Genomic DNA, 26,190 nt, shown 5'->3' with positions numbered 1-26,190 from the left:
TTTAGTACACTATATATAGTGGTAAGCAAATTAATTTGGTAGTATTCTCTCAGTCATAAAATAAGAATCACTTTTTTTGTGTCAAAAGTTGATGTTTAATTCAGCAAAACACTCCTCAACTTTTCTTGTTTTTTCCTTACTCTCAGAGTTAAACTTTGTACTATGAATTTTAATCACCTTTTAATCATCTGGGCTTTCCTTACTAAAAATATCAAGGATGACTTTAAAGAAAAAGTATTTTTCCATTTGTACAATGTCATCAGCCTACATCCATTATAGATATTCTTAGAGAATCCTGTGCGGATTTTAAGATTTAAATAATTCCATTTCCAGTGTGGACCGTCATATTTCACCTTTTGGAAAATAACTTCCTTTCTCATTATTATAGGCAACTCATCTCTAGAAATGAGGCATTAAAAATTATTAGGAATAACATCTGTTACTACGTTAGAACAGTAGATTGAATTCACTAGTAAAAATCTGATATTCAGAATTACCTAGCACAATCAAAAACAGAGACTGTTTCTCTGTGTCATACTTTGGAGAATGTCAGTAGATAATCGCTCGCTCTGTAAGATAACTTGGCTTTCTTTTTCTAAACGGGTGCCCATAAATAAGATATTGATGTTAAGGTCCAGGAAGGAAGTCTTAAACTTGCACGGAAGAGTAATTCCATAGTGCCATAGTTCATCATAGTACATTTGTCTTCCACCAGATATGAAGGCAAATTTTAGCTTTCTTTCTCAGTCTTTGCTCAAAGCTGTACAACGAACTCCCACAGGGTGAGGAGACGAGGAGGCAGGTTTGGGTTTTGGTTTTGTTTTCATGAAGTTTGGGTTCAGTCAGGTTACTCTGAAAAAACAAATTAATCAGTGGCAAAGCAGAGCTTCTCCCCAGCCTCCCTCAACCCCCTACAAAAAAATGAGGGTATTGACTGGGAAACTGGCGTGCAACTGAAAGTGTGATAGAATGGCTTGAGACCAGAGGTAAAAATGATTGCTCTACAAGTCATCATGGACATGGTCAATACCACCAGGGCTGCAAGCTTCCCTTGCTCTTTTCTGTGATCTTACTCTTGATGTCAGCTGTTCTCTATTGAATTGCAAGTGACTGCTTCCCGTGCTAGTTTTATAGAGCCTAACGATGCCACAACATTGTAGCAGCAAAAAGAAAATGCTAATGGCTGAGTACATTGTGGAGAAAAAATTAGTTCAAGTGATGGAGAACTCTACTTTAGGAGTATTAAAAGTAATAATGTTCATGGAAAGGAAATAATGCGGAGATGTCATAGACTGCTGAGATGTGTACAAGAACTTAATGCTCACCTACTCTCAGCAGCTTGGACACTTACATTGCTTCAGTTTTATCATCCTGCTTTCCTTCCATTACCTTGTGCAAGGGTGCAAGTACTGTTCTATAAAGCACCTTCCAGTGTAGCATCCTTAAGTAAGGAAATACCTGAAACATCTGCAGCTTCAGCAGGGAAAGGAGAGAAACAGACAGCAGAAGAGAGGGAAATTGCTAAGAGCCAGCAAGAGCTGGTTTAGACCACTGAAGCATTATCCTAAGCAAAACAGGAATCCTTTCAATCTGTCCAACTACAAATAAAAATGACAAAAGAAGTTTTACAAGACGCTGTTTGTTATATTAGATACACGCAGGCACACATATATGTGTATGTGCGTGCACACACTTTAGTATTTCATTGGTTTGAATACTCTTCCACAAAGAACTTGGGAAATTGAGCATCTTCTTTTGACTGTGTCTTTAATGTACTTGTAGCATAGACATTAATTATCATAAAAAGGATAAACGCATGTTTTCTTTGTTCCATTAACCTCTTAATCTCAAATTCAGTAAAAATGAGATTCTCATAACCAGTACAAAAATTCAAATTTGCATCAGCTGCATAGATTTCGTTTTGTAGGGGTGGCGATAATCCAGAGGTAGGGGAGCACAGTAGAAATCAGAATGTGTCCCAGTGTTTTGAGAAGAATGGTCCTGCATAGCTTTTCTGTGCAAGATATATTTAGTAGAGGTTGCTTGCTGCATCAATCGCATCCATACTCATTCTTTGACTTGCTTGACAAGACAGATGGGAGAGACTTCATCATGGCATGATAGCTGTCTCTTTGCAGGTCTTAACAGTGACCTTTCCTGCAAGGGCAAGATAAATCAGACAGCCAAGAGGTCTTGATAGCAATTTGAAATGTCTGCCTACCAGGATGATCTTGATGTGCATGTGTCTGCAAATTTTAGGTGATTTTATAGAACCTCATAACTCCTAAATTTGACATGGGTGGTTGAGGAAGGGACAGGATTGTGAAGCGCTGAAACTCCAAGACACTTTTCCTTATTTTTATTTTCTTGGTGTTTGTTTTGCTTTGTTCTGTTTTCCTTTTTTCCTTACCCATGTTGAATAATTATATCCAGAGTACTCCACTAGATTTGCAAACTGGACATTTCGGAACGTGAGCTATTTTAAAAGCTTTTGACAGTTGCTCAAAAAAGAGGTAATAACATATGAAAAACCATTCATTGAGTATCCAGTTTGTCCAATTTGAGAAACCTTGGACTCCCCACAGGCTGATTTTATGTCTGCCTTGTGCAGACATGAATCTCTTCTTACTTCTCTGTAAAATGCAGCTCAGGGCAAAGCTGAGTTCTGAATACCATTTAGCAGAAAACTTTCACCAAGTTTAGATTTAAATTAATTGAAATATCGCTTGTGCTCTAAGTTTTGGGAGATCTACTCTTCAGATATGCTCTAAGAGAAATCACTTTTGCTTGCCGTGTGTTTCCTCACAGTGTTTAAACTCTAGTGCTGTATCCTTGTTATACTATAAGAGCAGATGTTTCACAAACTTAAAGAAAAGCTTTAACGTTGTGACTCCTGGTGTACATACCTGCGGATGAGCTTTGAGATTTGTTGATTGATGCAAACACGCTGTGAACATTCATCTAGCTGCCTTGTGCAACATTTAATGTGAAGCAAATCTTTGGTTTTAAAAGTCAAACAGCATCTGCCACTAAGAACTTACCTAGAAATTCTAAAATTGCAAAAAATCACATTTATTTCACATTTTACTTTTCTTCCCTTACCCCGTTACTTATTGAGAAGGTAGGGTATTGTACTCAAAATCTTGATTTCACAGAACACTTTACCAGGGAAACAAAAACCAAAAAACCTGTTTTGCAGTAATTGGTCTGTGATAAATGCCAATATGGATTCTCATGTTCTGGTGTAAGAACACCGTTTCCTAATTCAGTTTAATCTTTTTTGGAAATCCATCATTAGCTACAAAGGATAATAAAAAATATAAGAAATAATGAACACTGAAATGGGGCTGCAGTTCTTGAAATGGAGAACATACATCAGTGAAGATGATGAAGAAAATGTAGTGTCTGGCCTTTATCCTTTTTTGCTCACTACTCATAGAATAGAATAAGAATTAGGTACTTGTAAAAGCAAATAATAAAACAAAGTAACATTGATTCCCTTTTCTGTCCTATAAAATTATTGATCTGTTTTTAACCTAATTGGCACTTGTGAAAATAAATGGAAAAAACAGTAGGCTATTTATGGGATTCAAGTCTTTGTTCTCAGTAAGAGAGTCCTAGGCTGACTTGTTTGGGGCTCTGCTGGCTGTCCTAACAAGCTAAAGATCTGTGTGCTTTATCATACTGTATTTGCTTTGTTCTCCGTCTCTTTAATCTCATCTTTCTAATTATTTCTTGTAATTCGGAGAAGTAACAGTGCTAAAGATGCCTTAATGTATTGATACACAATTATTGAGCACAAGCTGCTAAAAAGGTCGTTTTTCAGTATAAAAGTCTTATCTAACATAAAAATGAACAGCTAATTACAGGAAAGAGGTAATAAAAGAGGTTTCCCAGTTAAACCCACCAAGGCCTGTGTGAAGCCAATAACACTATTTGTCCTATATCCTGCCTAGGAAGCCAGCTGTCATATTGTTTAATACAGGGTTTACATAGCACGCAGACATTTTTAATCAGTTATATTTTTTTGTACTATAGAATTTACTGTATAGAATCCAAAAACTGTTTCCTCACTTTTAATCCTCAGAGATTTTGTTTGTGGAAAAATTTACAGATGGGTGGGCCCCTAATTCACATACTTAACTATTTGCAGGTTTGAGGAATTAATTATAGGTTTAAACTTCCCACACTTTCTTTTAGGCAAAGCAACACTAAAGGTATTGCACATATATTCAGTGACAGTATTTGTATTGGCTTTAACAAGCTTTGGCTCAGTCTTCAAGCTGTATGGTTTGGATGTTGAGCTTGATGTTTGAGGGTACATCAGGTGAAATTTTATTGCTATCGGAGGAGTTGTCCTGAAGCCTAAAGCTGTGTGAGGATCCTCAGAATTGGGATAGTTAATTACAAATTAGGAACACTGACTGATAAAAGGCTTACAGTTGTTTTAAAACAAAAAATAATGGGTAAAACTCATGGTTTTCCATGGTATTTGATAAAAATTATTTCATAAATAATAAAATAGGGTTTTGTTTTGTTTTAATTAGGATACAAGTGTTCACATGCTTATAGCTCGAGCTTTTTTGGGAGGCCTACCGTGTAATTCACAGCAAGTACCTTTGCAAACTGCCATCCTGATAGGGCAGCTGAAGATTGCTCTCCCATGTCTGCAGCTGCAATGTAATAGCTCCAGTAGATACGGAGACAGATGTTTCCACATCTGTTTGCCAGTACCCAAAAAGGAAGATTGTGGTTTAAAACCTATTTAAAACACTATTGCAAAAATAGCCTTCTCTAGCTCACTTGGATTTTACAGCTGGATATTTGTATGCTCATTAGGGATAAGATTTGGACCATTTCCCCAGCAGAAATTGTTTTGTGGAAGAATTGCATGTGTATGTAATTTTACATGCTGTATCAGTGTGAAAAAGGGAGGGAGAAGAAGAAAAGTAGATTCCAATTTAATGACAGAGTTCTTGTGTCTGCTCACAGCAGCCAGGCAAATACATTGTTTTAGAATGGCTAAAGCTACAGCTGTTATCAAGGTGATTTTACATATTACCTCTCTGTGCTAATTTGATGCTGTTGTTTTCTCTGTCTGCTCTTGTAACAAAACAGAAGTACTCTGCTGTCTCTCTCTGCAACATATCTACAGAGGTCCTGAAAGTCATCAACGCCACTGAAGAACTGATAGCAGAATCCACCAGTCCCTGCGACTTCCCAGCTGACGCTGAGGACAGGGGCAGAGGGACGTTCCCTCTGGGGACAGACCCTGTCAGGCTCGATGAGCAGCTCACCACACTGGAAGAAAACGTAAGAACGTGAATCAGTATGTGCAAGTGTCGTGTGTGTGAGTGAGTGAGTTTGTGGGTGCCAACTGAGAAGGGAAAGCGTGTACACAGCATCAGTGGATGTTCAGAATTAATTTGGGGTTATTAAGCAAATACACAAACAGAACAGAAAATCTCTTTTCAAAGGGGTGCTTAGCTGTGTTTTGGGTTGTTTGTTTTTTTTTTTTGATATGTACTTTAAGACATTTTAGGAAGGAGGCAAGATGGATGTGTTGGGGTTTACAACTCATTTTAGAATCTCTACCTCAGAAGTTAACTTAGGCCCTCCAAACCTCAGTGGCTGTGCAGCTGCACCATGCCTTGCTGAAACCACATGTCTCCAAATCCCAGCACAGCTTTGTTACTGTAAGGACAGAGAGGGAAAGCACATCCTCAGTCGCACGAAGTGGTGGAAGATCCAGCCACGTTTCCACAGCATTCTGCACTGAGCACCCCAGGAGCCAAAGCTGCCTGCTGCACTGTTAAAAAGAACAGGCTGGAGAAGACAAATTAAACAAACATTTCTGTTTGGCCATATTTGAGTCACTTGTCCTTTTTCATGAGTACCTGTCATCTGCAGGGAAAAGTGTAATGCTCAGTCATAGAGGGAAGTCACTACTCATGGGTAATTTTTATACACCCACTTAATGGAGTTGGTACACTTGTAACGTTCGATTTTTCTCTTTTTCCCACATTTAACTGATTACATTTCAGTGTCTTTTTCCTTCATTAGGAGCTTTTAAAGATCTGGTATGAATCTGGTTTGCCCCATTATAAATAACATCCTGATCAATTCAAGAAAATAGATCCTGGTTTTCTTTAGCACCTGGAAAAAAAATCAGTTTCCTTTACAGAAATGCGCTTCCAGAACAGCCCCAGGTTAGGGGCTGAGGGGGAGATAACTCAAGGCAATGCCAGACACTGCTGCCTCTCCAGAGCCCCACACCAGTCCTACGACTCCCTGATCCCTCCCGACACACCTGTTCTGAGCTCAGATCTCCCAGCCCTACTTCAGTTCAGAGGTTCCCAAACTAGATCCTACCCCTCCTAATCTCCTCTGATCCAAACCCTTTTCCATTTCAGCCCTTTCCCCCTGCCCAGACCAACACGATGCCCTCCAACCCACCCCAGAGTGCCTTCACTCCTTCCCAACCAGCTCCTGATCGTAACCCAACCTCCAAACCTCTCCTTCTCACCTCTGCTCAGCCTTCCCAGGCATCCCGCTGTGCCAGCTGAGATGATGCTTCTCCTCCTCACCCTCCCACACACTGTCCTTGTTGCTGGCATGTCCTGTCCTCCATCCTGGGGCACCACAGCCACTCAAGCCAGCCCCACCACAGAGATTTCTACACAGCAGCCTTGCTCCCAGCTCCTCTCTGAGAGGGGAACTCAAACAAGCAATGCAGGCTTGGGAGTCCTCCCCAGTGTGGCTGGGAGGGCAGGACAGGAGGACGCGTCCACAAGACACTGGACATGGGGCTGCTCAAATATGGCCCTCTGCAGAATGGTAAAGGCTCCCCATAGCAGTTGCTGCTCTAGTGCCCAAAGGAGGGTATAAATTGAGCATGTGGTGAGCGAAGTGCCTTCCTCATGCCACCTACTGTGATATCCATTTCATTCTTACATGACAGACACATGTCCACAACAATTTCTAGGAGTTTGATTAATTTTTTTCAGAATAGTAAAAGCAGGTAGATGGAGATTTTCTCCATCATGAAATAGTGAAGCATCCTAGCTCCACGTGCCACAGAATGCATTTGTCAGGAGAGTGAATACAGAACAAAAATTCAAGTCTGGGCTTGACCGTGTCTTTAGAAAAACTAAGAAATTCCTCAGGATGACAGAGAACAACTCGGGGAGAGTTCCTCTTGCATGTTTTTCTGTGGAGAACTGTGTTGTAAACTACCTGAGGTGTATTGCTTTTTTCCCTGTTACACTCTGACAACCCCTCCCATCCTTTTGGGGCTTTGGTATCTGTGGTGCCGTGGCCCTTTCTCATTCATTCAGACGGAGCATTTCTCACTGGGCAGGGCACTGGGGCAGAGCGTTTCTTGCTGTGGCCTTGCCCTCCTTGCAGCATATCCCTGGTTTAGCTTCTCTCAGTTCTCTGCATAATTCATCAGATATCCAGTTCAGCTTTGCTGTTCCCCCACCCCACATCTTTTTCTGCTCCACACAGGATTTGAAGTAGGTGGCAAAACTTTACGGTTTCAAAAATTCACCACCATACTCCATAGCAGAGTTAAAGAGCCTTTAGAAATCCAGGAATCCGTAACTTTTCGCGATGCAGCTGGGGGCTTATCTGCATGCAGCATGTCCTCTTCGCAGCAAATTTTGGAAGAGGATCTGGGTGTATAATAGACACTTTGTTCATTTTTGCTCTCTGTAGCATTTTAGGGACTGTGCACACATCAGTGGGGAGAATGTAGGGCCACCTGTACCAGCACCTGCATAATTAAATGGTAGTAAAATAAGCTTCCACAATCTGCATGTGAATGTGAATATAAGCATGAGTGCATAATTTAGTGCAGACCTGCAAGTAGCCCATTGCTGTTTGGAAGCACAACAATTGTCGGTGTAACATGAATGTTTTTTAGAAAGATCTTTTGTTCAGATATAGCTGTAAAATGTTGAAGAAAATTAAAATTTAGTAAATGTAGGGGCTACAAGTTACAAAAACATAGATGACCTTCCCACATTTTTCTATTAGTCCTGTTTTCTTTAGATTTTTCTTTTTCTCTCTGGAAAAGTAAAATTTATTGTGCAGAGAATTTTGGCACAGCATTTAAATGCATCTTTAACTTTCTAAAGATGTTTCTGTTCATAATGTTCCTTTTTCTTCTTTCTCTGAGCTTTTAGACATGATAGGGACATTTAAAAACAACTTTTGAAAACAACTTTTAATCTGAAGTGGCTGTGGTAGGCTGCACCACAAAGATGTCTCATTTTAAATGAATGGAAAGAATAATTAAAACCCACAAAAGCAGAAGCGTTTGTATTTCTATCAGCATGTACATTTTTTAGATATTTCATGCCTGCAGTTAGACTGCTGGTCTTACAAGATGCAGTTCACACAAGATGTAGTGAGTTTTTTTCTCAGCAAAGTCACATACATGAAAAGAAAAGTATATACATTTATGCTTTGAAGCAACTGATACAAGGAAAAAAAAACCTATTGCAAACAATTAAGAAACAATACTAGAATAAAAAATAATGAAAAGTAAACACTTAAATCTCAGTCTAATAATTCTGTATCAATTTTTATCCATAAAGTCAGAGCGTGGCCAGAAATTGTTTGAATACCTGTTATGTCAAATGACTGCATGATCTAGCAATTGTGGGCAGATACAATAACATGAGCGGAAAACAGGTATGAAGTGAAGGTATCTGCTCAAGGATCTGCCTCAGATCCTGTTTGCTTGCCCCTTGAACCATGAAGTCAGCCACAAAATATGTTTAATTCATGCTAGTTTTGTAGCACCACAGTCTTTGCTGCTATTAGACTAAGTGAGGCTGCCCATGGGGAAGATCAGAGTATATATTTCATTTCCTCTGTGCTGTAACAAACCTCATGAAAGAGTCTTTTGGCTGTCTAGTAAATGGGCAGAAGGTGCAGTATTTTCACTGCATGGGTCTGCACAATTTTAAGCACAGATGTGAAAAGATTATGCTTCACAATTACCTTTTGCTATACACCTGAGACTTCCATCTGGCCATGTACCTTAAATTTCTTTGTGAAATAAAAGAAACACATAAAACACAGTGTATCATGAATTATTGCTCTGAGGAGCTGAACAGGAAATGCAACTTTTACCTGCAGTTATCAGAAGTATTGTAGGTGGGTCAAATTACTAAAAGTTTTTGGGGTTTAGGTGTTTAAAAGGCATTTAGATGAGATTCTTAGGGATATGGTTTAGTGTTAGAGTTATGGTTGGACTCGCTGATCCTGAGGGTGTCTTCCGTCCCAAATGATTCTATGATTCTATGTTTTAGGCAAGGTCTCTAAATGCTGAAGTTTCTTATTCTCTTTTATATGGCCCAGATAAGTTTATGGACCCTCCACACATTGACTCCAAAGGGCCAGGAGATGGGAAGGTTTTGGCTGCTATATATTTAGGTGAGAGCAGGATGGGTTGGAAAACTGTGTTGTACAGTTGCTCTATAAGATGTTAATAACCACATGCTGCTAAACAGTTATTCTTACAGAGTGTTGATTGCCAGAAGGTATTAGGCGTGTTTCAATAAACACAGCTTTATATGAGGTGTGATCTGTTGACTTCACCTCGTAGACTTCAGGGGTTTTGTTATGCAACTGCATATCAAAAATAAAAAAGCAAACTTTACAGCTTTCTTTTTTTCACTGGTGAATCTGGAATGAATCTGTTTTAGAATACCATTGTAGAATGGAATTTGGAGTTCAGCCACCTCATGCTTCCCTTCTCTTTGTGGTGATGTGTTTTCAGATTATTCCCCCCCTCATTTTCCTCTGCCGGGTAAGTCTCCCTGTGGCAGTTTAGCAAGGAGGCGAGCTCAAAGGCATTGTGGAAGATGCAGTCTGCTCAAACCTCTGTGCCCACAAAACAGCAATCACTGACGCCTCTCCCTGCCTTGGCCCTGCAGGTGTACCTGACAGCCAGCACGGTGTACGGGCTGGAGGGGCAGCTGACCAACCTGGAGGATGCTGCACGCAAGATCAACAGTGTTACGGCAGAATCTGAGCTGGCCGATCTGGAGGATCAGGTGGCCACAGCAGCCGCCCAGGTTCATCATGCAGAGCTTCAGGTGAGGGCAGCAACTCCTCCCTGCCTGCAGGTTTCACGCCACTTTACCTAGTGCTTGCCTTTTGTCCACGCACACTTAGTTTCAATATTCTTTTGTACTGCAGTGAACTCATGATCCAAGTATGCTAACTGCATCACAGGAGCTGAGCAAAGCCTGACTGAGATGCATAACTCAGCACAGCCAGTTGTGCTCTGTTTGTTTGTTCCTTCCCCCAGCTTGTTTATGGACATCCGAGCACACCAGCCTGTTGCTGCAATACTAATATTGAACCTTCTCCTTGCCCCAGGCAGCTTACGTGGTACAGTCTATGTCACACACATGGCTGTGGTCAGGCTGCAAATACAGTCTTAGGCAGTTTATTAATCAGCAGATTGTAAAATGCTTTATAAAAGAAGCCATTGTCAGTATTGTTCTACCAAAAGTGGCCAAAGGCAGCCGGCCACTGAGCCAAACAGAACCGGGCACTCACAAGCCTGCCTTGGGGTTTAGCTGTTAAACAGCGGACATCCCAGCCAAAAGGCAATTGCTCCTGTGGGCTGTGATCTCGCGTCTCTCTGGCAGGCTCCAGCAAGTCTGGGGCTCCAAAGAGAACATCATGATCTGGTGCTAAAAGCTGCACGAGGTAACGCTGCTGGACCTCAAGGGGATAGATAACACTGCTAGCAACTCACTGCCAATGCTTTCACCGCCCGGCCTGTGCCAAACCAGGCACTCTGACCTGCCTGTGCTCTCATGGGAAGTACCCAGTTATTTCACACAGTGGCAGCACACTCAATTTAGAACTGAGCAAAGATCTGAGAGCCTGACATCCGTCTGATGTCAGTAGTGCACTGCTGCACTAGATGGCGAACTGGTAGTGATGTTTTGTTGGCTTGGGTCATTGCTTTACAGTAAATATGTTAAGGGAGTGAGAGATGAGAAAGAGAGAGTCCTAAGCTATGCAAGGAGGATGGCAAACAGGCCAACTGAAGGTCTTGTGCAGAGTGAACAGCTTCAGGTGTCATAGTGAATCATGAGATGGATTATATGTCCAACTTCTCCAACACTTCTTTCCCTTTCAGCATCATTTGTTTCTGCTAGTCTCAGCATCAGCCTGCTTTCCCCCTCCCAGATGTTTGCAGTCTTGGACTTTAGTTTTTCCTAGCAATTTGTTTTCCATTGAGTGTTTTTTACATAGTGTGTACCTGCGTTTATGCATGTTTGTGTTTAACATACATATACAAGTAAATTATGTTTAAGATCAAATGTTTAGATTTTGTGATGGAGGATCTAGTTTGCACATGCATTAAATTAATTTTTAATTAGGAAATGTGTCCCACAAAGTCATTCTTTGAATGCAGCCTTTGAAAAATGCAGCTTGAATGAACTTGGGATTATGTAGCTAAAGGTAACTGGGAGATGACAGATAGGGGTTTTCTCTCCTCGTTTCTTTTTTTCCTCAAAAGGAGTAAAATGCCTCTTCCTTGGAGTCACATGGTAGGTTGGATTGTTCTTTTTTTCCATCTTTACTAACAAATTAAGCCCTTTTTAACATCAGGACTAAAGAATACAGGGAAGTGTCAGAATTGCTGAAGAAGTTAGCCATCTGTGTGTATTTTTTGATCAAAGAGAATTTAACTGGGGGAGGGCTGTATTTTAGTAGTGGCATCTACAGTAATTTTAAAACTTCTTTTTCCCCCTCCCCATCTGTCTGTCTCTCTCTTTTATTTTCTTTGAAGATTTCAGATATTGAGAGCAGAATATCAGCTCTCACTGTTGCAGGCTTGAACGTGGCTCCATGTGTTCGCCTGACAAGGAAACGGGATCAAAAGCAAACAAACCAGGTGCCAGAACATTATGTAGTATTCAAAAATACATTGGGGAAATCTTGCCTCTTTTTCTGTAATGGAGTTGAGTAATACTTATGTGTTGTTTACAGATGCATACAATAGACACATCAAGACAGCAGAGGAGAAAACTTCCAGCTCCACCAATAAAAGGTGCAGTTAAGTTGTTGTGTACATTATATAGAGTTTGTCTTCATAAAGTTCAATATAATGTACAGTTCAGCAGAGTAGGGAAAAGATTAAGTTACAAAATGAACCGAGAAAGGCTAAATCTGTCCACCTTCCTCATTTCCCATTGTACCTACAGAAAACAAAATACATAGTCGGCACATCAAAAAGTAGCACCACTTTCTCTTTCTGTGGAAGCTGTGACAGTGGCAAATTAATAGGCACAGAAACAGAAGGCTGGGAAAAGCAGATGAGAAATGCTGAATTCTGCTGCAGCGTGCCCGGGGTTTGGCTGTGAGGCCCAAGCAGTCACAATGTTTTATTACCAAAAGCCAGTTGCCGCCTTCCACAACCCACTATTGCTTTCTTATTGCTTCCTATGTCTGCTGATTTCAGTCCATAGGATGTGGCTCAGCAATGTTCCTGTTATTTTAAGGTGTGGCTGTGAATTGGCTTTATAAAATAAGTGCTTTTTTCTTTCATGTTTTCTCTTTTTTATTCTTAACCCCACAGTGCATTATCTCTGACAATTCCAAGGCCTGCTTCACCTTGCATTGCTCTTGTTTTACTCTTGTGTAATTCCACTGATTGACATGGCCTCAAACTTTAATAAATTTTGAGTATTACAGCCTGCCGTTTTTCATTTAAATTAAATCCAGCTTTCCTCATAGGTCTTAGGGGAAGTTTTACCTCTCTAGAAGCTGTGACTCTTTAGGAATATTGTCACACCTACTTCAGTCTGTTATGTGAAAAACCTCCCTTTTTGTATGTTTCCCAGGTGAAAAAATAGATGGTTCTCCAGTTACCACTGTCAAAACGTTTAACAGAAACTTCATGCTTCAAGGATCTCTAACACAAAGAACTAAAGAGAGGAAAAGCACTGCCAAGGATTTAATGGTAAACTCATAACAAATGTTTTTAAAGCTTCTGTTAAAAGCAGTAAATAGCGAGATAGCGGAATCTGTATAGGCAGCTATATTTCAGCATCTTCACAAAACTTCTCTTAATAGTTTGAGGAAAAAGAATAGAGACTGCTGAGGCAGGTCTGAACAAATACAACCAGTGTCCTGGAAGCTGTCTGATGATATTCCATAGAATAGCAGATGTGTGCTCTTGAACATCAGCCTGTGTGAATGGTGAATGTACTCTGGCTGTCAGCTCTCCTGGAATGTGTTACCCTTATTATAAAAAAATAAACAGAGTGGTCCCTGCAATTCACACTTCTGAGCCTGATGCTCACAGAACCAGCTGCACACTGTAACTCAGTAGCTAAGAGTCACCTTGAATCTCACTAATCTTTGAGAAATATTCAAAGGTTACCTAAGTGGAATTTAGGGGGTACACAGACCATGCATTGGCTCCTCAGGGTTTGAACAAACAGGCTTCACTAGACAGCTGTTGATTTTTTTTCTAGAGCAGCCGTAGAGGGATAGGGAAAAAAAAACTGATTGTCTGAAGCAGTCTGCCACTAGATATATGGAAAACAGGTGGGAAGGGGAAGGGCCTTGTCCCTAGAAACTTCAGCAAGCTTGTTTTGTGTTTCACTCATGTTTTTTTCTTTCCTGTCCCTCTGTTCTAGGAACCTGCTATAGGATCTGCTGTGATGTACTAAACTTACACTTCCCTACTGCCAATAACACACTGCCTAAGGCTGTACACTAGAGTGCCTTTACTTAACAGCCATTGTGTATGTCCAGCTGAAAATGGACCCTCAAGAACCCACAATGCCTCACTTATAGGGCTTCGTTTGGATACCTCACTGAGAAAGCTGTCCAAGTCTTCAGCATTGTGGTCTGCTAAAGGAAACTCTGCCTTAAAGTTCTCACAAGACTCTAGAAAGGATGCTGAGTTTCAAAAGCAAGGCTCCACATTTTAAGATGCACTTTTTCTCCCCATCGATTGTACTAAAGTATGTTGTCTTTAAACCGCAGTATGTTTTTGTACACTCAGTCAATTATAGGCCAATATTTCACACAAAAAGAAAGAACAAAGCAGACTTGTGTATTTGCTGGCTTCTTCCTATTCATGTGGCCATCCGTCTTGTCGAGCAATAAGAACAAGTCTGTGCAGTGTATTCTGCTTTTCAGCTGCGTGGCGGGGATGGAGAATCAGTGTTCCTAACTCTGCTCCTAGGGAGTCAGTGGAAGTTTCGACAGGGTTTGTAGGAGGAGATGCAATGTGCAAAGACTTCTCTGTTCACTGAGGGTACGTTTGGCAGAGTTAATGTTCTAGCTCGAGAGCTAGCTATTTTGATCTTGCTGGCAGGGGGGCACGTGGATGTCATGTTGAACCGTGAACTGGTGGCAGCACACATGGACCAGATGTCTTATGATTCTGGCATCTGGAAACTTCTGAACGCTGTTGTGAAACCCACACTTTTGTGTGTCTTGTTCTTCTTGGTAGCATTGTCCACTTGATGGTGTCCAACCACACTGTAGGTCAGAATAAATTCTGACCAGATCTTTAAGATTGGAGAGGAAGGGAGGGAGGAAGAGAGGAAAGAAGGAAGGAAGGAACGGATGGACATTGTGGATGAGAACTCTGCTGACTGGCTGGTGGTTGTAGGGTGGCTACAACCTGTAAGAGATTCAATTCTGCAATTTCTTGGCCTTTCTGAGGAAGGGGCAAATGTAGCCCAGACATCTCTTCCTTTACTGGTCGGTAGCCAACATAGTAGCCGGGGCCTGTCAGTGATGCCATGAGCACCCCCACTACCATCAGACCGCTCTGAATTGGATTGTGAATGGTAAAATTTCTTCTTTCATTTCTTGAGACCTTTGAAAGGTGAAACAATCTATAAGGCTCTCGAGCAGATGCACAGGAGGGAAGAGGGAAGATGGTGTTTACAGGGTGTCCCTCTCACCCTTTTTGGGGAGGATGTAGCCAATTTTTGGTACTTTTTGCTCTGAAGAATACCATGGAGGTAGTTAGAGGAGGTGATAAGCCAGTGAATCCCTTACCTTCCACACCAACTGCAGAGCAGGTACCCAAACGCAGACAGGGTTGATGTGAGATGTGCTGTTAAGGAGGATGTGGGCTGGCAGGTTTCCCTCAGCGCTGAGGAGCAGTGGGCTCCCCAAGAGCAGTGGGTACCAGTGGAGGAGGGGACCTTCTCCCTTCCCCAACCTTCCATGAGCAGAGCACCGCACGTTGCCCACTGTGCAGCAGGAAAGCAGAACCCTGGGACACCAGGCAATGAATGTTGGGCGAATGGTTGGGTGAATGTGAGCAAAACTGGGCAAATTTCCTGGCTGAGCTGGGTTTAGCGGGGTGGGTAAGGAATGGCTGGATAGGACGGTTGGAAGAACAGTGCCAGTTGCAAATCTGCCACCTGCATTTGACATCGAGCTTGTCAGTATTCTGATGTCCAGCTGCATGTGAGGAACCCTCAGAATAAATACAACCATCTTCCCATCTAGAATACATAAGCGTCACTCCAGCCTTTTAGGAGTTTCCGTCTGCCCAAGATCTGACCCCATATGTTCATTCTGGGATAAATTATGCCTTCTTTTACTCTCACACAATACGAGTTCTCTGGAATTGGTTTGCACAGATGTGAGAGCAGAAATTGGCCCACTCTGTTTAATATATAAATACATATATATAAAACAGATTTTATTTATATATGCAATCCAGTAAAGGAGATTAAACAGAGTAGGATGCCTAGTAATTTTTTTGTTATCCAGTCTCCTCCTCTTTCCTTGACTGTTCTCGTGTAAGTATACAATACATTCCCAGGTTCTGGTTTATGCAGGTATGCGTGTTATGAAATGTCATTAATGGTGGTTGGTCTACATATTCGTCTAATAAATAACTAATATTGTGTATGTAATGTCAATACAGAAATGACTAATTTTAATAGAATAACTCTTCGGCTTTTGTTCTGTTAGTGTGATTTAAACAAGCCAACAAAGTTTGGAATAGGTTGTTTTCCTTAAGAGGCATGAAAAGCAACTATTATCGTGTTACAATGTTAAAATATTCAGTCTTCTTTGACAGAAAAATGTGTACTGTGTAGGCATTGCAAAAAAAAAAAAAAGGAAAAAAACAGAAAAAAAAAAACCCACCTGCTATAAGGCATTTGAATTTTTACAAATGTTTATTGTGCCAAATATGTGCAAAGATATAATTTACTGTTTTAAAAAAATCATAAAAGCATATGTTATAGCACACAAAGAATTATTTTGTCATCAAGTGATTTCAATCTTTAGTGTAATATTTATATTTAGATTAATTTTTATAAATGAAAATATTTTAATGGGTAAAATGAAGAATATATGATCTATTTGATTAAGTCTGAGTGAATATTAAGCTTGCCTTGTCGTTGTTATCTGCATACTCACCAAGAAATACTGTCAAGAGAAATCATGAAAGAGTAAAAGCGATTTATGAAAAGAATGCCTTTTCAAGGACTTGATTCATAAAGAAAAAACAAAAGTTCTTCTCTGTTGTTTGCATTTCTGTGCTCTTCAGCCAGGACACACGCAGATCGGGCTGCCTGTCCACAAGCGACCTGTCCCTCACTAACCCCAGGAGACCCGCAGCTCCGCAAAAGAACCTGGCGCAGCTGCAGGGAGGAATTCACCTTAACACCCTCAGTTCAGGTTTTTTCCACTGGGGCTGGGGTGGGAGGAATCCTGTTAGGAACATTTGATGGTTCATCTTGTCCCAGCCGTCGAGGCTGTTGGGTGAAATACCATCTCAAACAGAGTCTCCCAGGCAGAATTCCTGTAGCTGTCACTGTCATCTCCACAAAATGACAAACTGAGCAGGAACCCCACCGCTCATCTTAGTCTAGGATTTCTGAAGTCTCATGTGATGAATGCTGATCAAAATACTTCTTTATCAGCATATTTTCTCCACAAGGAGGGCGTTCATTTAAACTAGCATGTTTTAAGTAACACTTGGGGAGTTATATGTTGTATTATTGATAAGAGTAACTGTCTTATAATAAAATTCCACTCCTTGCTGACAGACCATTCAAAAAGAAAAAAGGGGTTAAATTATCTGCAGTGATTAATTCAACCAATATTAAATTTTAGTAGTAATTCTAACAAAACACAACTAGAAATGCAAGTTCATTCTAATTTGTCTTTTGCAGAATGATTCATGGCCTGGATTTAGCCATCAGTCATTAGCTACATTGTAAACTATCTTTTTTGGATGTAAGACATCACAGATTAAAATGCATTTGAATATTATTATTGGTAATAGTTATTAAGATGAAACATATTGTGAATAACACTTCTTATAAAATGAGTATAACAAAGTTAATTACCATGGCAAACATGAGTATTGAGTCACAACCCTGGGCTTATTGATGTGGGCTAATGCAGCAGATGGTATATTGCTTGTGATCCTCAAAGAGTGACTTCAGCTCAATCAGATAATGCACTTACAAACAATGACATTGTTTTCAAGGGCACCAGCTAGTTTAAGCCCTTACCCCTTTTGGATAATGGTGCGCCATTACACACGGTAGGCACAAAACTGCTCTGAAGAGTTTAATTAGCCAGTTTTACATTTTTCTTGAGCTGGGAGAAGATACTTATCCTCGATAGGAACTCCTTTTTTGTTCATTAATGTATCTCTCCAGCAGTACAGGCAGAATCGTGAAGGGCCAGTGTATGGTTCAGGGTCACATTCCTACGAGTGGATGTTACCCATCTATATAAAAACTACAGACAGAGCACCAGCATTTCATGCCATTGATGCAAGTACATTAAAAATTACTGAGAGCCTTTTTTTTTTCTTCCAACCATTGCTTTTTATTTTTACTTATCAACAGCCATTGGCTTTGGAATGTCACAGGAAGGTTTCATGATACGCTTAACACTGCAGAGTTTAAATCCCAACACAAAAGCTGTGTTGTTTTTGGATAAAGTTAATGTTACAGTGAACAGCATCAGGAGATTGGTGGGGATGTGAGACGAAGAAACATTTTTATAAGCTATGCTGGCACTTGGTGCTGATGTCCATGCATTGTCTTTTACCTGCACCTGGAACATGTTTCTTTTTGAAGGATCTTGCACAAGTAGCAGAAAGAAAAGCAGTGTGAGATTGCTAAGCAAAAGCAGAACTGGAGGTCTGAGGTGCAGGGGAGGGTGCAATTCAAAGAGCAGAGGTTAGGTCAGTGCCTCAGGGAACAGGGATCACCAGTCATTGTCTTCTGTGTCCAACACTTTTTGCTCCCACAAAGCGTTCAAGATGAAATCCAAGTGCTGGCTCACAGGCCACCAGCTGCCACGGCTGCTTCTCAGCTGCCTCTTCCCGAACCGGCCGATGGGGCGAACGCCACGGCCCACGTACCAAAAAGGATCGATCTCGGGACCTGGAATTCAAAGCAGGCAGTGAAACATCTACCGATGTACTTAAAGGCAGCATTTCCTGAACATCTTGAAGGTGATAGATGGCTTATTTGTCACCCAGAAAAAAAAAGAAAAAGTAATACAAAGGGAAAGGCTGCAGCCAGGCACAATTTTCCAGTACTTTTGAGGGTCACCTGCCATGTGCAGAGCCCAAAGGAAGAAGGTTCAGATGCAAAATTAATTTTCATCCATCTGGGCTGCAATTTGCAATTTGAACATGTGTGAAGTTCCTGTCAATTCAGGGGAGCACAGCGTGCTTTAAAACTGATCTGAACCCTGGGAGAGGTTGCAATGAAGCCTACATCCAGAAAGACAACAGTAGCCCCCTGTACCGCCACTTTCAAACTGTCCTCTCTCAGCTAAAGTCCTGGAGGTCCTCCTGTCCAGCGTCCAGTTCTGCTGTATGCAGCAGGTCTGGTATCTCTACAGGCTAACAAATTCTCTGGATCGCAGAGAGGGTTCCTGCGTGAGAGGTAAACATAAAAAGCTAATTCTTGGTCACTTAGGAAGTTGTTTTCATGGATGACTTCACTTCTTTTAATGCACCTGAAGTACACTTAACTAGACTGTAAAAATAAGTTAACTTTTAGAGCAGGTGTGGAGAGGGGTATAGTTGTATCAAAAGACTAAGATATAGCAACAGGTAAATTCTACAAAGCGCTGGAGGTGTTGCCACCTTAAGGAAATGCCAAATCCTTCCAAAGCCAGATGAATGTGAGGAACAGGAATAAACTTCAATTTATATCATTATATATCATCCAAGTCATACGAAAATCCCAGGCAAGGCAGTACAATTCTCCCCTGTGCATTCTGATGCTTGAACAGAGAAAATACAAAATCTACTCTGGCTATGAATTTCTCCATAAATGCATCTCGAAAGTCTTTCTGCACACTATTTTGCACCCCTCCTGTCCACCAAAACCCAAGCAATTTAATTTTTCCACCTGAATACCTAAAAACTGAGGCTCCCCACCCCCCTAGCTCTCTACGACAGGGGAAGGGTGTGTAGAGAGAGCCCCCGTGCCTGACTCCCTGCACCCACCTCTCCCCCACTCCACATAAAATTATCAGCCTTTGCTCCTTGCGGGAAGACGAGATTTCCTGATAAAGATTTTCTCTACAATCTTTTGGACTATGTCTTAGCTTTTACTTGGGACTTCTGGTATAGTCCCTCACCTGGCCAGCCTCAGTTCCTAACAGCATCTCTGAATGGAGACACTTCAAGCATTTGTGTTTTGCCTTTCAGACAAGTCTGGTTCCAGACAGAAATGAAGATTTCTATAGAGCAAATTTAAGCATCTAGCTCTCGCTCTCTTGTTACTCTATAGAAGTAGTTGTGAACTACCCCAGGCCTACAGAGCACAGCTGAAAATTTGATGTTTAAATATTCAGTGTGTACTGCCTTACATTTTCTTTGTCAGTCTTTTGTACATTAGTGTCTTCCACAGTATTTATCAAAGATTACATTATTTCCTTTGGCTAATTAAGGTTCGTGAGAAGACTGAGTTCTGTATATGCTCTTACAAGTGTAAATGGAAGTACAGGACCCCACACCCCATTTTAACCATAGAAACACCCACACGGATTTGCTGCTGAACTTTGCCTGACAGCCCAACCCCAATCCCTCAATGCACTAGAGACCGCAGGGAGTCCATCACGTGACGTCAGGTGAGACTCATACTTACTTCTGTTGTCTATCTGATGTTTAAATGGCCTGCTCTGTCCTGAAGCAAAGCTGAGCGATACCAAGAGCACCAGCATGTAGACAGTGGCCAGCTTTAAGTGCTTCGGTGACCACTGGGCACGTGGTGTCCATGGGATCAGATGGCACATGATGGAGCAGTGGTGGGAAGGCTATGTGGAGAAAAGTGAACATAGGCAACACATATGAATTAAAACTCTCAAGGTGAAGGGAGGTGTCAACTCTAACAGTGTGTTCCTGTCTACCAGAGACACTTCACAACTAAGTTCTATGAAATGCTGATGCTGGGGATGTCCTGCTTATTTTTTGAAGGCAAAGGCTGTGCAGCGAGCCATCTACTGAGGTAAGTCTTGCAACTTGAGTGTTTTCTCATCACCAGCGGAAGCCCCTGGCATGGCTTCGCAGGACACACAAGTCTTAGCCCTGAGCTTGCCACTGACTTTCTCTGTGGCCCATTGTATGACATTGGCCACCAAAGTGCATTTTCGCCACTATCTCCATCATCCTTTCCTCACTTGTAAAATATGTCTAACATTTGCATTTTACACAAATGCAAACTAAATGTGTTAGAAAGTCTTACAGAAAGGGAATGCTCCTCCCACATCAGCTCACCCTTTCACTGCCAACATGCAAAAGTAGAATTTCAAGTTATGGTTTCCACTGTTAGATGTGCTGATCCTGTAAATGAATCCAGGTGCAAATGGATGAGAAATCCCCCACAAGAGAAGGGCTGTGTAGCACAGAAAGTGCTGAGTTGGGAAAATCACATCCAGGAGGTGAAGCATCCCGGGCTCAGGTTACCACACACCCTGTCTCTGGCATTTTGGACAAGCTTTCTTGCAGCAGCTCTCCCAGCTGCCCTGCCAGGTACCATTTAACATGCAAAGTCTGCCTGTGTATTTGGCAGCCTGGAGCTGCCAAATACATCACTTAACAGCCGCTATTATGGCTACAGAGCTATAGGAAGACCTCTCGGCAACACCTACACGGAGGCTTCTCCCCATCTAAGGGTGGGATTTTTCCCCTGTTGCTGCCTGAGCACTGTGCTGCTAAAACCTGAGCCTGCTTTCAGTACAGGCAGAGCAGGAATGAAAACCTTTTGATGCAAGATGCTCCCAGGCACACCACACAGCCAATACAACAAAAGCACATGGAGAATCTGGTTGTGTCTTTCATTAGAACACAAAGTCAAAAGCTCCTTCACTCCTAGCACTCAGTGAAGGTTGTTGTGGTTTTTCTTCTCCACACTGACAGTTCTTCAGCAGGGAGCTTAGAGGAAAGTGATTTTAACCCATGATTTCAACAGAACTGTGAATTAACTTTTTCTAACTTGAATATCTCCTGGCAATGTCACGATAACCAGGACTAAGTGATTTTGGCATGTAAAAACACATGGGGTGAGTTCTGCCTTCAGTTTCAGCTGGTGTGCATCTCTTGTTGCTCTGTGTTTAGCAAAGCCTTACTTTTGGTGAGACAAGAAGATGTTGTGAGAACTCTTTCTGGTGTGCTCACAGGGCTGCTGTCATGTTTTCCAGATTACTTGCTGTCTGGTTTTGTGTCTTGTTTTTTCTGGGAGCTGAGTGACAGAAAGGAAGAGCTTGCCTCAAGCTTATTGTTGATGAAAGACAAAAATACAGGGAAAGCTTTTTAGCTCAAGCATTTTTCCTAAGCAATGCTGTGTCCCAGTCTCCACAAGCTGGTCCTGCACCCAAAGCAGCCATTCCAACCACCTTCTAGAGTGCTGTTATTTATCGAACTTTTTGCTCATACTCTTGACCTGGCTATGATTTTCGTGAAGCACATGGCTCCTGCTGCTCCTCGGTGGGGGAGATGGTCTGTTATCTCCTCCAACTGAGACCTACAGCTTTCTTCCAAAGGGAAAATTGAAAGACCAAGACCTCATATAGTCACTCTGTGTGTGCCTTTCATTTCCAACCATTAAATGATCTCAAAAAAACTTTAAAAACTTGTAAGTCTCAACAAAACCTGATGCAATTAAAAGTTTCAGGAATAATTTTGCTCCTGGAATAATTTTGCTCAGCAGAAATCAGCATCACTACCGTTTGGTCAACTTGCCACTTCTGTCTGGTCCCAAAGCAGAAAGAGCCTTAAAATTTTGGCTGAGCAACATCTGTGACAGCGTCCTGGCAAATTCCATTGACATAAGAGGAGAAAGTTACAGCATGTTAAAGCCACTAACAAAGTTAGAGTGAAGCAGTGGCATCACATCTTGACGATGTCTGCCTCACATGAGCAGCAGGAAACCAGCCTGGCTCTCTCTGGGTACAGTAGGGCTCTCAGCATGCCAAAATCAAGCTCTCCTGCGGATCCATAAGGTCCAAACCTACCCTGTATGTCCTCAGAAGACAAGGTGCTCAAAACTCTTTAAACCCTAAGACAGGGTTATCATATGCAGGGACAGGAGTTGGACTCAATGATTCTTGTGGGTCCCTTCCAACTCAGGACATTCTATGATCCTATGATAGCATCTTACTCGAGATCAGTGGCTATGTACCCCCTGCTCCAACACAAATGTGAATGGTTTTCATGTCTGAAAGCAGCATTGGAAATCCCCACAAGACATCACACCCCGGGTGACCCCAGGCCTGGGACCATGGCTGGTTTCAGGGCTGGGTGACACAAAAGGTGCAGCACTGTGCTGCAGGCTCCTGCCTGTCCTCACCCAGCAGGGCACAGTGCTGCTGCCTCAGCACAGTCTCCCTCAGGGCAAAAACTGGAGAAAAGTTACTGAGCGCAGAGCACAGCTGTGCACATTGCTGTAGAAAAGCTAAAGCCAAAAAAGAAAAAAAAAAAAAAAAAGAAAAAGAAACAAGGGAAACAAACACTGAAACAGCTAGAGGGAGGCACTCACCTGTTTGCACCAAAGCTGCTCCTCAGGTAGCCGCTGCTCCAAGCAGAAACAGGGCAGCTGCTGGGGGCTTGTGCCTTTTATACTGGAGGGAAGTGGGCTTGAAGGGGGAGGGGGAGTCAAGAGGTGGGCCAGGAGGACGTCAGCAGTACTAGCGAGCAAAATTTAAATTTACAAAGGGAGGGGAAGAGAACTGTGGCTCTATTAGAAAGCCATCGATCAGGGTAGGGAGCTGAGGGTGGCGAGAGGGGATTGTAGGGGGAGCTGGCTGAGGGCCCCCAGCCCACCAGGAGGGGAGCAGAGGGGAAGGGGCCGCTGCTGTGTCCCTGTGGATGTGGGACACGGACAAACCAGAGCAGCACCGGCCGCCACGCTCTCCGCACAGGAGAGGCCAGCTGTCTCCGCTGCCCAGCTGAGATGCTCTGTCTGAAGCATGTGTCTGCGGGGGAAAAACACTCGTGGCTGGGGATGAGGTGCGGGGAGAAGGAGGAGATGGGCAGCGGGAAGCTCTCAGGATCAGCGAGCTGGAGCAGCCAGGCCACGTGCCCCTTCCCAGCCCTTGCTCCTCTTGCTGTTGTCCCGCCTCTGCTTTTTGCTTGGGATCTTACTTGACCGTAGCTCTGGGCTCATTAAGCCCCTAAGCCACGGCTGGGGTCAGCTCACCCACGCCTCAGTTTTAGGCCGTACTGCAACACAGAACCCAAGTAGCTGATGAAATAATTTGTGATTCAGTGCTTAAGCAGGTGCTTACCCATTTTGTGGCACAGAAAATTCCATCTGCATGAGGCTAATATCTCAAGCAATATTGTATTATATCTCTACAATAGGCACCTTTTCTGTATGGCTATTTTTAACACTATCTGTTTACTAATGTGTCATCACCGTCTTACTGCTACAGATCTCACTGCTTTAATAGCTAAGACCATATTTACCAGGAGGTTTTGTAAAGGAACAGCAGTCAAACTGACAGGTGTTTCACTCCTTCAGCACCATCCTGCTGAGAGGCGGAGATGTGAAGCGTTATGAGGCTGCTTGGGGACCGCAGACTCTCTTGCAGAGATCTTTGCAGACGCAGGGTTGTGCTCTGCTCTTGGTGAGACTATCTGAAGAAACAACTTTTAAACCTGTGCTTAGTAGACAAGGCTCTGAGGCATGACCCAGTCCATAAGCTGAGACTGGATGGGAAAGGCTGCAATCCCATTTGGATGAGGTGGAAATTCAATAGCAAATCTATTGTTTGTTTTTTCTATAAAGTTGCTTCCAGTTGAGAAAACTTCAAAGTACAAATGACACTATTTCACTGCAACCAACTCCCAAAAGAATTTTTTTTGTTTTTTCCTGGGGGCAATTTGTGGGGTACTTGTACAAAGAAGCACAATTCAGATTTTGCCTGGCCCTGCCCTTCTCAGTATCCAGGCATCGAGTAGACAACCCCATCATCACTACTGGCGGGGAGCATGATCACTAATTATGAGGATTAAAATAAACTTCTCATTTATGTGTAATAGGTTGCTCTAGGGGCATGTATATGACCACAAATGGTAAAGAAGCCTGAGAAATACTCTTCCATTCTCTAATTTCCACCTAGTAACACCTAAAAGAAGTGCCTTCCTCATCCAAGTTTTCAAGAGTTTATTCAGGCTTCTCAGGATTACAATTGCACAATATGAAGAGCACTTCAAATCCATGATAGCACAAAAGGTCTTTCTACAGCCAACACAATCAATACTGTATATACACGCTTTCTTCAGCGACCTCTTTTTAGCGTGTTCCCTTTGAACCTTCCAAACGCTCCCTACCTAAAAATCAATCTGCATCCAAGAACAAGGCGGTGGATGCGCTGCTGCTGTGCTAATTTTGTGTGCATGCGTGGAGAGGGTATCTTCTTGGTAAGTAAAACCCTTCATGGTTTTGCATTGTAAATCTTTCTCTTAGGGCTCTCCACATTGATTTTAACCAGAAAATGTGGGTATTCTTTCTTGATCTCTAGTGGGCAATCACTGGAGTGAGGGCTTTTTCTCTCCAGGACATGTAGGATCCTGTCTTGTTTTGCTAAGTGATCCTATCATCTCAAAACAGAAGTAAAAGCCATTTTCAACCCATCTACTCTTTCTAGTCTTCCTGGCACTGCAGCACGAGCCTTTCAATAGCACAGATAATTTTCACTGACGGACAACTACATGGAAGTTACCACGTAAAATAAAACTGTGTGATGTTTTCATGTTATCAGAGTTTGCCTATTGGTAAACACTGTCTGCAAAATAATATGCCACACAAAGAAGGATCATTATTAGGAAAGCTAGCATTTAAAATGCTCTAGTATGACCAGCTGCCTCCATTCAGGCCAGCGGTCCATCTATTGCAGTGTCTTGTTTTGAAGGTGGCCAGCAGAAAACAGCCAGGGGAGAGCCTAAAGACAGGGCAGCATATTTTGACATTACCCACTAGATGGTTCTCCCAGGCCCCTGAGATTTATGGTTGGGAGGTTTCCCAAGCCAACTGTTTCTTTGTGGCAGGTAGCCCTTCATGGGCTACTTTTCTTTCACAGTTGCTTCTTGGACCCAGGTAAATTCTCAGCATCCACAGAATCATGTGCCAAGGACTTCACAGCTGTCTCCCTCCTACAGGAAGGATCACATCCGTGCCTCTTTTCTGGACAAACCTCTTGCCAGTTTCAAGTACTTATTTTTTCATTTTTGCTTTCAGTCATTCTGCCTTCATGAAAAGCTACTGTAAAACATTGTAAGCAATGAAGATTAATTATGTGACAGTCTCTTGAAATGAGCCTCATCAGGCATTTCTCTTACCAAACTACTCTTATTCCATCCTCAATAGCTGTAAGTTACCATTTCTTTCCACCAGACCACAGCTGAACTACCACAGCGCTATGTATGGTACTCAGAAGCTTCACGCAAATCACTCTGATTTCTAAGGGTCTTTTCAGGCAGTTGTGATTTTATTTTGTTTTGCTATCCCATTCACAGCAAGGCCAATGCTTTGGCTGAGGAAAGCAAGGCAGCTCACTCAGCACAGAAATGCATCAGCCTTTCCCACTTGGGAGGAACTGGGAAAGAGTTCTTGGGGGAAAGAGGGTCATGAAAGAGTGAACTGGGAATCAAAGAATCACAGAATGGTTGGGGATGGA

General features: G+C 42.2%; 2 protein-coding genes across 11 annotated transcripts in view; one reads left to right on the top strand and one right to left on the bottom strand.

The window, feature by feature from the left end:
* The window catches only part of MYRIP (myosin VIIA and Rab interacting protein), a 324,276-nt gene extending 307,772 nt beyond the window's left edge, over window positions 1–16,504 (top strand). For 8 of the 10 annotated variants that reach the window (XM_065051799.1, XM_065051798.1, XM_065051804.1 and 5 more), the window contains 6 exons: window positions 5,119–5,313; window positions 9,951–10,112; window positions 11,831–11,935; window positions 12,031–12,091; window positions 12,885–13,003; window positions 13,686–16,504. In XM_065051799.1, coding sequence (XP_064907871.1) covers window positions 5,119–5,313; window positions 9,951–10,112; window positions 11,831–11,935; window positions 12,031–12,091; window positions 12,885–13,003; window positions 13,686–13,718 — 675 coding nt within the window. In that variant the 3' untranslated portion in view covers window positions 13,719–16,504. The remainder of the gene's footprint in view (window positions 1–5,118; window positions 5,314–9,950; window positions 10,113–11,830; window positions 11,936–12,030; window positions 12,092–12,884; window positions 13,004–13,685) is intronic. The other 2 variants (XM_065051805.1, XM_065051803.1) reach the window with 1 other exon arrangement.
* On the bottom strand, window positions 16,187–23,183 carry LOC102094467 (prolactin-releasing peptide). The gene is made up of 3 exons (XM_005499936.3): window positions 23,049–23,183; window positions 20,160–20,328; window positions 16,187–18,437 (listed from the first exon to the last, which is right to left on the bottom strand). The coding sequence occupies exons 2-3, from the start codon at window positions 20,305–20,307 to the stop codon at window positions 18,259–18,261; spliced, it is 327 nt and encodes a 108-aa protein (XP_005499993.2). The 5' UTR covers window positions 20,308–20,328; window positions 23,049–23,183; the 3' UTR covers window positions 16,187–18,258.
* Between the last annotated feature and the right edge of the window lie 3,007 nt (window positions 23,184–26,190).

Source organism: Columba livia, chromosome 2, assembly GCF_036013475.1.
Source record: "Columba livia isolate bColLiv1 breed racing homer chromosome 2, bColLiv1.pat.W.v2, whole genome shotgun sequence".
Classification (NCBI taxonomy): domain Eukaryota; kingdom Metazoa; phylum Chordata; class Aves; order Columbiformes; family Columbidae; genus Columba; species Columba livia.
This window is presented reverse-complemented; position numbering and strand designations above follow the sequence as displayed.